The sequence below is a fragment of the Hakea prostrata genome, chromosome 1 (assembly GCF_041222555.1).
Source record: "Hakea prostrata isolate BN-2017 chromosome 1, UWA_Hpros_2, whole genome shotgun sequence".
Taxonomy (NCBI): Eukaryota; Viridiplantae; Streptophyta; class Magnoliopsida; order Proteales; family Proteaceae; genus Hakea; species Hakea prostrata.
Window position 1 is genome coordinate 60152821 of NC_142600.1, and position 11750 is coordinate 60164570.

At 43.1% G+C, this 11750-nt stretch overlaps 1 protein-coding gene across 1 annotated transcript; it reads left to right on the forward strand.

The window, feature by feature from the left end:
• The first annotated feature begins 5741 nt into the window (after positions 1 to 5741).
• Positions 5742 to 6173, forward strand: LOC149029245 (uncharacterized). Its single transcript, XM_089142706.1, has one exon. The coding sequence runs from the start codon at positions 5742 to 5744 to the stop codon at positions 6171 to 6173; it is 432 nt and encodes a 143-aa protein (XP_088998832.1).
• The last annotated feature ends 5577 nt before the right edge of the window (positions 6174 to 11750 follow it).

The following is an 11750-nucleotide window of genomic DNA, read 5'->3' on the forward strand; positions in this document are numbered from 1 at the left end:
ACTAGAAACTCCTCCGGGATCCTAAAAGCAGCCTTCATCAATGCAACATGATGCAGATGAAGAAGGCTGGGATAGTCAAGAGGCCCTAACCTAGATTCTAGGGCACGATGTTCAACAAAGAAAAGAAGTCAAGAAAATGCCTCAGAGGCCATACCCACTCTGACAGGAAAGGTGCTCTGTTGCTGGTCACTGGTGTGCCGGATGAGCCTGAAGCGGCTTCAGGAGACGAAATGACGGAGGGGAGTTTGTCTGCGCTGGGGATGGGAACTTCTTTTTCCTCCTTTTCCTCCTGGAAGTCCGATGGGTTCATGGCACTGGAGAAAGGGTTGGTTTTCCTCACAGTTTTTCTCCCCATTACACTTGGTGAAGAATTGATATACTCGCAAGGTAAAAAGAGGGTATGAATGTCTTTACAACACCACGACGCAGAAAAAAGATGGCAGAAGTTGCAGAGCAAAGAGTGCCAAGAAGGAATCACAAACATCTGATTTATAAAGACCTTTTTGGAGCCAAAAGTGACGTTCCAGATCTCCTTTGGGTTTCATACCTCATCGCTTCGATGCTTCAACTTCAAAAAGAAGTTGATGGACACTAGACGTGTGGCAAGAAGACGAGGGCTTTGGAGGACATGTGTACTGTCAGGTGTGATGTGAGTTATTAACGTAACTAACAAATGCTGACAGCATTAACTGATCGTGATTATCCAAATCTTGGGACTCACCAATAAGGTATGTTGCTGGTTCCTAAGAAGTCGTTCTAGCTTCCCAGGTATCCTTTGAGTGCCAAAGTTTTGAAGTTTGAGTTGCATAATCTCCATGACAGAAATCCGTCATGAACACTAGGGGGCTAATGTTATTAGCATTCAGCTTACAATCGTTGGACTAGAAGATTGTCTTTAGAGCCAGCCTCTGTAGGTTATGTCTGGATCAGGAACTTCTCGGCTTGGGCACTCTTTCAGGCCCCTTTTTCTGAGAAGTTACATAAAGAGCGAAGTAGGTTTGACACCCTCTTGGTAATGTGGGACTTGACGGAGATAAAAAGGTTCCCCGCATGGTGGGTCAGCATTAAATGCTCCCAAGATCTTCGTTATCCCCTTGCAGGTAGCAGAAGCTTCTAATACACTCAAAGCCTCTCTCGAGCCCAGAGCTGGCGGCTCGATTGACCCCTCTTTTATGAGCTTCTATCACGTCAGAAGTAGAATAACGTGGGTCTACCTCTCGTTGATGAGACCTTCCGACGGCTAAATCGTCTAATAGCTTGGCTTGCCACCTTGTTAGGCCGTACCAACCACTCACAAGAATTATCCCAATTGAAGGGCCAAGAACAGATTTGAGGATCTCCAAAGGTAGTAGCTTGCAGTATAAATGGCAAGTGACTGCACAGGTAAAAGAGGAGCTCTTGAGCCATTACTCTCCTTCATAAATCCACATAGAACATTCTCTTCTTCATTCTCCTGCGTCCTCCTTGGGCATTTACTTCTCAAGGAGTCATCTACAATTTCTCATTCAAGGACTGACTTAATCATTGGAGGTGGCTTCCCGTCCTTGAGAGGTGGCCCACTCTCACCTCTCTTTTGATTTCAGGAGAATCGGATCGGAAGTGAACCAGAACCGGAGCAGGGAGAATCATCTTATCCTCAACAATAAGGTTCCTTCATAAGCATATTCCAGCAAGACGTTGTAGGTTAACTCCCCAATCTCAGTAGTGGTTTCATTGCCGTAACAACAGAGAATGTAAGGGCATCCTTGAAGCTTAGTGAGTATCTCTCTCTCTCTCTCCCCCCCTCTCTCCCCTTTTGAAGTGTTTCAGAGCTGGAAACCTCAGCCCATTTCACAACTATTAATGGCTGAAAATGCCATTGATGCTTTTTGGACTTGTGTTTAACTATAGCCAAAGAAATAGTATCGAATCTCTCACGCCCAGTTGTTCCACCTCTCTTCCACATTCCTTCATGACTTTGTCGCTCCATATTTGCAGTCCTCAGAGCCATTATTCATATTAGGGTTTCTTCTAACTACAACATAGAAGTAACAATGGAGAGGATTTGTTAAGGGTTTCTGGCTCCAAGTGGCAGGTAGAGGCTACTTCTACTACAAAGAAAGAACTACTCCTGATGTTAACGATAAAAGGAACTCCAAAATTTCAAAGCGTTTACGAAATGCTAATCTATGCTTCAAACCTCTAGCATAGTCTGAAGAGTGAGTCATTGAAACTAAGAATGGTGGTGGTTAATTTCTAGCCGAGAGAAGGTGGGGGTAGTGGTGGTTTCTGGCGGCGGCGGCGGTTTCCAATAAGGTCTAGGAAGAAGATGGGTGAAGGCAAATTTGTTTCACCCACCTAAGAGTTGGGTATGAGAGGGTAGTTTAGTAAATGGATATAATGAATGTATTTTGGTTATTTTATTTTTAGGATTTTATTGAGAGTTACTGACTTAGTTAAGTGAGCAACTAATAATAAAGGGTGAGCCACTAGAAGTATTGGCACTCACGGGAGGTGCTTTTAGTTTCACCTCTAATTAAGGTAGCCTACAGTAAAAAAAAACTCTTTATTATATCATCTTTTTCTTATTCTTAACTGTCTTATTAGAGAATCCTACTTTTAGACTCAATCAAGTGAAGGAAAACAATGTAAGAGTCTTACTTAAAATCAACCAAATAGAATGGTAGTTATTTAAGAATACTGTGCTGCTTTTCCATCACCTTGAGTGCAAAGTACAAGAGGTCTCGCATCCACAAAGATTACCATTAAAAGTACTCATGTTCAATATTTATTCATCAAAAGCTTCAATGGAGGATTCTATCATTCCTAGGTGGATGGCAATTGAAGATTTGTACCAATTTCTCCTTCTTGGATGTTCTCCCAGCTAAATCAGATTCCTGGGGATGGAAATCACTATTGATGGGACGAGATCTGCTAAAAAGAAGGAATCATGTGGCAAATAGTAGATGGACAAGAAATCAATTCATGGAAAGATCATCGGATTCCTAATTCAGATCTAGACATTGGTTGTTACCTTTTGCCCACCTCGCCCCAACAAAGGTGGAACAACTCATTGATTCTTGTATTCATTCTTGGAATAGAACTATATTGCATCAGTGGTGGACACCATACATGGTCAACAAGATTATCACAATACCAATCCCCCTAACATCACAAGCAGACAGGTTAATCTGGCATGGAACCACTTCTGGAAAGGCATACAGATTGGCCAATCACTCATAATCTAACACAGAAGTACATATGATAGTCTGTAACAAACTCTAGAAATTGCCACTAATTCCAAGAGCCATTCATTTTCTATGGAAAGTTCTGCATAACAAATTACCAACTGTTTCATTGTTACTTCTGAGAGGTTGTTCATGCTCACCTCTATGTCTTCATTGTGGAGAGAGAAACACAACACCTGGTCACATCTTCATCCAATGTCCGGTCGCAAAAGCAGTTTGGCAAAATTTGCACTCCTCCATTATGGCAACTGAAGGACTTCTAGTGAATAAAGTACTGCAACTGATCAATCAATGGCATGAAGGCACAGAAACAAAGAGTACACTTTCTAGTTTAACTGCTTTTTGGTTACTTTGGAAAGCTTACACCAAATTGATAGACTCAACTGATCAGCCATCTACAACTCAGACAATATTCCAAATCTAGAAAGGAATTCAATTCTACTATCAGAAAACTCAAACAAATCTTCCGAAGAGAAGTGATAAACCCATTAAGTGGGAGGCACCTATTCCTTCCTAGATAAAGTTAAATTTTGATGGCTCTCTTTTCCAGGCTAAAAAATTTGCGGTATATGGGGGTATAGCTAGAGGTCACCAAGGTCATATGCTTTTCTATTTCAGTCGTGGCATTGAAGCCCAGGACATTCTGAAAGTTGAAGCCCTAGCCATTCGACAAGCCTTAATCTGAGCGATTGACTTCAAATTGCCCAATGATACGGAAGTCTCATATCTAATCGGGTTAGACCCGGAAGGATCCCCACATCCGGCTGGCCACCTCCTGGTTCGGGTCTTCTATCCCCTCGCGTAATACCCGCTTGGGGCTTCACATTCAATCGGGATCATAATCAACTGACTTGATCGAGGCGTGATGAACGTACGACTAATATAGCAACCTTCCCCTACTAAGAAAGTCAACTCCATTGACGATTGCACGGGATTAATAAAAGGAAGGCATGATCTCAGGAGATATGATAGTCCCCGTCGGATAAACTTACCTAATGCATATAAGGTAACATAATTAGTATAAGATAGGGGACATACCTCTCCGGTAAGCATCCAATACACTCTGAGTATAATCTTGTGTAGCTTTTGCACTGGACCTCACTCTATTCATTATCTGACTTTGCCATAGGAGGCGGCTGCCCGGCACACAAGCCGGCCCGCATCTAACCTTTCTTGTAGGACTCATCGTCCCGAATACGAGAGGAAGCTTAGTCGGAGCCAGAAGTTTAACTGAGACGCATTAGTTTGAATCCTGCTCCCTCAAATTGTTTTCCATTGTCCGTTATGAGGATTCGGGGTATCCCGAACCTGTAAATGACCTTTTCTTTGAAAAACTTCTCCATTTGCTTTTCTGTGATGGAAGACAACGGTTCAGCCTTGACCCACTTCGTAAAGTAGTCTATGGCAACCACAAGGTACTCCCGATTTCTTGAAGCCTTTGGTAACTTCTCGACTAGGTCCATGAAATTGAAGTTCCCGACCGATGCCAGGGTTGGAGAATGCTGCTCGGATCAATCTACCTCCCGGCAATGTTATGCCAACTACCTGAAGGAGAAACGGAGGTCTCAGAGTTCGGGAACCGCTTTAACCATAGAGGTTCGTGACGATCGGGATGAAGAAAGCATGCAAAGAGTGGAACCAGTAGAAAAACTAGAGAGAATTCAACTTAGCCAGTCTCTACCCAAGCGAGGGACATTCAATGGATCGGAGCAACCGGACGAATTTAAAAAGGAGCTCACACAGTTCCTATATGACAACGCTGATATCTTCGCGTGGACAGCAAGCAACATGCCAGGGATAGACAGGTGGGTAGCAGAGCATAAGCTCTGGATCTAGAAGGATGCCGCCCCAGTCATCCAGAGACGGAGAAACTTCGCAATCGAAAAGCATGAAGTGATCAGAGTCGAAGTTGACAAACTGGAGAAGTCGGGTTTCATAGAACCGATTGAATGCCCCACCTGGCTGGCCAACGTAGTGATGGTCAAAAAGGCAAACGGGAAGTGGAGAATGTGTACCGACTACACAGATTTGAATAAAGCCTGCCCGAAGGACTGTTACCCTCTCCGAAGGATTGATCTCCTGATTGATGCAACTACGGGGCATGAAGTCCTTAGCTTTATGGACGCCTATTCGAGGTACAATCAGATCTTGATGAGTCGGGAGGATGAAAAGCATACTTCATTCATGACTGATCGGGAGAGTCACTACTACCGAGTGATGCCCTTTGGTTTAAAAAATGCAGGGGCCACTTATCAAAGAGCCGTCAACAAAATTTTCCAACAACAGATCGAGAAAAACATGAAAGTTTATGTTGATGACATGCTTGTGAAGAGTTTGGTTCGAGCAAAACATTTGGCAGACCTAGAAGAAACATTTGACGTACTGAGAACGTACCAAATGCGCCTAAACCCCGAGAAATGTGACTTCGGAGTTTCTTCTGGGAAGTTCCTCGGCTTCATGGTTTCCCAAAGGGGAATTGAGGCCAACCCGGAGAAGATCTAGGCACTGATTGAGATGACACCGCTTGTCACGGTGAAGGAGATCCAATGCTTAACAGGAAGGGTAGCCGCATTAAACCGGTTCATTTCCCGAGCTGGGGAAAAGTCCAATTCTTTTTTCAAGGCATTGAAGGCTACACCCAGTTCGGGAGCAATCACTTGGAAGGAAGAATGCCAACAAGCATTTGAGCAACTGAAAATGTCTCTCGGGACGACACCGGTCTTGGCCCGACCAGTAACTGGAGAACCTCTTATAGTTTATCTTGTCATTTCACTTACTGCAGTCAGCGTGGTATTGGTGAAAGGGGAGACAGTCCAGAACCCGGTCTATTGTGTGAGTCATGTGCTCATAGATGCTAACACAAGGTACTCGGACGTCGACAAACAGGCTTTAGTGCTTCTGGTAGCATCACGAAAGCTAAGACCCTATTTTCAGCACACCCAATAATAGTCCCGACCAACTTCCCACTAAAGAAAATACTTCAAAGACCTGATGTGGCTGGAAGGATGGTTGGGTGGGCGGTGGAGCTTAGCGAGTACTAGATCGAGTTCAAACCGAGGATGGCCATAAAAGCTCAGGTGTTAGCCGACTTCATTGTGGAAAGCACCCTACCACAAAATGAGAATCAGGCAGCCATTACTAAAACATCGAACTTGTGGATTTTACACATCGATGGCTCAATTAGTGCTTCTGGATCGAGAGCAGGCTTGGCACTCAGTAGTCTCGAGGACTTCACGATCAGCTATGCTTTAAGATTTAATTTCTCGGCTTCCAACAATGAAGCCGAGTATGAAGCTGTCATAGCAGGCTTACGAGTGGCCCGAGCACTCAGGGTTCGGGAATTGGAAGTAAGAAGTGATTCCCAATTTGTTGTCAACCAAATCAAGGGAGAATATAATGCGAAGGATGAAAGAATGTCCAAATATTTGGCCAAGGTTGAACAATTCCAGGTCTACTTTGATCGGGTAACTTTCCAACAGATACCCAGAAAGGAGAATGAGAAGGCAGATGAACTCTCCCGGCTATCTTTGGCCAATTACAAAAATTTAGACTCGGCAGTATATATCGAAGAGCTAAATAGCCCGAGCACATAGGAGATAGAAACTTTTATGATCAATAGCGAGCCCGACTGGACAACGCCCTTGGTAAATTATCTTCGGGATAATATTCTCCCGACTAATCCAAAAGAGGCCAAAAGAATTAGAAACCAGGCGGCTCGGTTCACCATCATTGGGGACCAATTATACAGAAGATCCTTCACTGAACCACTCAGTATAAAGAGTGGTCCATCACTATGATGTCAAAAGAATAGAAAGGAGTTAGTCTTCAACCCAACAAACCCAAGACCAAAAAGATAAGTGCTAAGTTTATAAAACCAAGCTCGTGGCACTTGTTTGAGACCATAAAGAGAGCACTGAGCTTGCAAACATGTGAAGGAAACTGACTATAAATGTTACCAGGTGGTTGTTGCATATAAACATCTTCGTCAATGGTTCCATGAAGAAAGTCATTATTGATCTCAAGTTGACGTATTGTCCAACCAGAAGAGATAGCCAAGGCCAAAAGCATTCTAACGGTAGTAGGCTTTACAATTGCACTAAAGGTCTCTCTATATTCTAACCCAAATTCTTGGGTATACTCTTTGGCAACAAGGCGGGCTTTTTAATGCTCAATTGTACCATTGGAGCGACATCTGGTATGAAACAACCATTTGCAACCAATAACGTGCCCATTAGAGGGTGGCGTAGTTAATTCCCAAGTGTGATTAGCAACAAGTGCATTAATCTCTACATCCATGGCCTTACACCACACAAGGCTCTTAGAGGCCTGAGAATAACATGTTAGTTCAAGATCATCTTGACAAGTACTCAATAAGGCAATAGGGAGAGCATGCTTTGTGGCAAACAAACTAGAAATCTTCTTAAGGACACCAGTCTTAGTTTGGGAATGAGTTAGTGTCGTGCGGGCTCGGGTGACAGGCAGTGGGACCAAAGCATACAAGATAACCCTTGGTTGAAGAGGACACTTCTTAGAATGTCAAGAAGGAAAGCTAGCAGACACATTTTGTCACACGCCACTTGTAGGTATCGGTCCTGCCCAACAACCCGTGGGTGCGATCCGTCATAGGATCCATGGTTTTATTATCAATAATAATAAATGCAAGCAGTAATAATCATAAGCAAATATAAGTAGGAATAATTAATTAAAAAGGATTATAGGAGTCAAATGCTCCAAGGAGAAGAATCAAAGATACAAGAAATAATGTAATCAAGTTCCAAAATTTATCGAGTTCAGCGGAAGCAAAAATTAAACTAGTTCAGTTTTATTCTTTTAGCTCGCTCCTGAGCGAGGGTCTTCTCTTCTAATCTAGCAACGGGGGGAACCATCCAACTCTCCTCCACCGACTTCTCAAAGTGTCGAGTTATCTATCTCCTTCTACCATCAATGGAGGCTTCATGACATACATCTCCGTCACCCACGACGCCGCCACATCTTCTTCACAAGAGTTGCTTCAGTCATATGGGACTTCTCCTAGTTCAATATACCTATCTGTATAATATAATGTAACATACAAAGAAAGGAATGAGTTCAAACGAACTTAGTAAGGAAAACACATCTCACATACATATCGACAGTGGATCAAGGTAAGCAGATACATAAAGAATGATATGCAAATATATGGATGCAACTATAAATCTAACTATGCAAGTCTCTATATGGTGGACATGCTTTAAGATATAACACCAGCCCTCCTCTGGGTAGGTCAAGTCACTTTGATCCCTCACGGACTGGTTACCTCTGTTGGGATCCTGAGCAAAGGGGTTCAGTCCTCGTCAATCAACCATGGCTGGGATTTAGGTCCACACTCTTTCACCATGACCATTGGCATGAGTACTAGCGCATGTCGGGGTTTCTAATCCAATGCAAGGTCATACAATAACATACTACATGTAGTCTAGATACTTCCCCTATGGCACCAACCAACTCGGTTCAATATCCTTCTTTACCTAGGAATGAGAACCCTCACGGACTGGCTACCGCTATTGGACTCTATTCCCTAACCCTATGGTCATCCACATATAGTTGGGGCGGATGCTCTCATGACCCCTCATGAACCCCGGCCGCTCCTTGGATGTCCATGAGCCCAAACCCAAACTTATGCAACCCTACCAATGCATGATCAACAGTGGACCACTGAATCTCCGCATGGACTGGTTACCACTGTAGGATGAAACAGAGTCACGTCACTATTTTCATGGGTCATTTGGCTTCAATTCCCCTACCTAAAGGGTAGTAGCATGTATGGGTACCTAGCCATGCAATCTAGACTCCCTAGGTATGTCATCCAACAACCATGATAGTTTTGGGGGCATCAGTAAGCAGTGTCCCTTACCACAACCCCTTATATCCCAAGCAATGGATACCCTCAATCATAGTTACATCACATCATCAATCATCATCGTATAATTTAGCATTCAACATCACATAGTAATTGAAGTATAACTAGTCATTTGCAACACATAGTCTAACTATAACTTACATGAAAATACTGTTACAACAAGTTACAATAACACAAATACATTCAATGATACAAGAATTTAATATAGATCATGTCAACACATATATGCAATAATGTAACCTTACCTATAGATATGTAAAAACTAAAGAAATTGCAATTAGACCTCACCCACAACAGTTCCAGTAAACCTTAGAGATCACCTACATATAAATTACAAAAATACATTAGGTTCAGGAATCAAATTAGAGCAACAACCAACTTCACAGAGCTACTGTGACCACGGTCCGACATGTCACTCCGTGTCGCCATGTCGAACCATGGCAACACAGTGAGTTGGGCGACATGTTGCTCAACTTTTTGCAGGGGTTTGATTTCTGTTTCAAAGGGTATTTTAGGTCATTTTGACCTGAAATTTGACATGTAGCCTAATTTGAGGCCAATAAATACATTGGGAGTGTTATTTTGACCTAAAACATCACCTAAACTAATATTCTTAATCGACCCATGTCCTACTATATGCGGACGAAAGCCCCGAAACTAAAAATCTAAAAACTCATAAAAACCAAATCATCTAAAGTCTACAATTCATTGTACAAATACATAGTCATCCAACCATATAAAGTACAAATACATAGAGTCATCCAACCATGTAAAATCTCGAACTCTCAATTCCAAGTACTGTGCCTAGGTGGATAGAACTCCTGTGACTCGACTGTCTCCCAGTGATGCTCCCCCAACAATCTCACATAATGATCCCATATCATATGATACTGATAGTGGTCCAGATAATCATCAATTGCACCTCTATAGCGGTGATCTTTCGCCCCCAAGAGAATGCCAATTTGAGGGAAGTGAGAATACGGTTGTGGAAGGTGATGCATGCCTGGTGATGCTACTGTTGGTGCCATGGTCTCTGAAAGTGAAAACATGGCCATATGAACAGACAATGGCCTCCTCTTGATACCATGGTCAAAGTAAGTATCGCCACTATCGGTTTGCGAGTGCCCATGATACGAAGTACTAGAGGGGATACTAATTCCCATATCATACTGTCCATGTGAAGGAGGGGCACCATAAATACCCATAGGCCAATAACCTGGTGTGGAGCCTACGGACTCATCCAAGGTCATGGACCCCACCGCTCCTGCTAACTCGGCCGCCTGATCCCAAGGATTAACATAATCATAACCACCTTTGTGTTGTTGTTGGCCCTCATGGCACCCCTTCAATGGTGGCTCGGCCTCGTATCAGGATATTCACGACCACGGTAATAATCACCACCATGATCATAATCCTGGGTGGCATGTGAGAAATTACTCTCCCTAGTGTATCTGAGTGGGGGTTGCTGTGTCTTTGGTAGTGAAGCATGTAGACGCTCTTGAAGGCCTCCACCACCCCCCCCCCACCACCACCACTACCACCACCCCCACCATCATCATCATCCCTCGTAGTCTGACTAGGTCGGAGTGTGTCATCTGGATTGTCATCCTGCCGCTCCTTCGTGCCTGGTGCCACCATCCAATCTCCATCAGCAGTGGCAGCTGCCTTTGCATGTGCCTGACCCTCTCGAGAAGCCATAAACTCATCCACATCAACCCCTGCAACTCGAGCTAGGTCTGGGTCAGGCCTCCCTCCAGGTTGGTCCAACATCGGCTCACCCCTATCCAACATCCACTGAGTGAGGGGATCTTGTTCATTTGCGCCCACATCAAATATATCATCTAGATCGGTGTACAACCTATCATTCTCAGCCTGCTCCCTGACATGTTGCAGCTTCAACCTCATATTATAATGAAAAAAATACCAGATCATTCAAGCACTGGCTTCCCAACCGGTTCCTCCTCTTGGAGTGGATCATGCTGAATGTACTCCAATTCCTCTCACATCCAGAGGCATAGCAAGTTTGAGATAGGATCCTGATCGCCAGTCTTCGAAGGTTTGATGCACTATTGCCCTAGAGATACCATCATTCAGCTGCATTATCACAAAAACATTAAGTTAGAAACTCATAACTTTAATACTTAAACATCAAATCAACTTATCTATAAATTATAATAATAATGCATTTATGCATCTAAGAATCTAACTATATAAGTATTTAACCTGGATCACTGGTTTCTTTGCCCCGTACAACAACATTTGCACTAAAAGACCCAAATGCATCCCTAAATAACTTGATCTGCAATAATACAATCATTAGTATTGATTGGTTAGCAAAATTAATTTGAACAATATACAAATTCTAATCGTTTGAAATTCCCAATGACTCACCTCGTTGTGGCAAAATGTTTGGAGCATCAGATGATATTGTGTACTGTGCCTCGCGCCCGTTGGGCGTGCTGAATTATCACAAACTCATTAAATCAATAGACAACAGATAACTAGATACAAGATAATCATAAACTCATAATATAAAATATAGTAATTTATAAGATGAAATAGTAGATAGTTATCTTACTTGGATCCAGCCCAATCAAACCACTCCTGCGATGCAAACATGGATC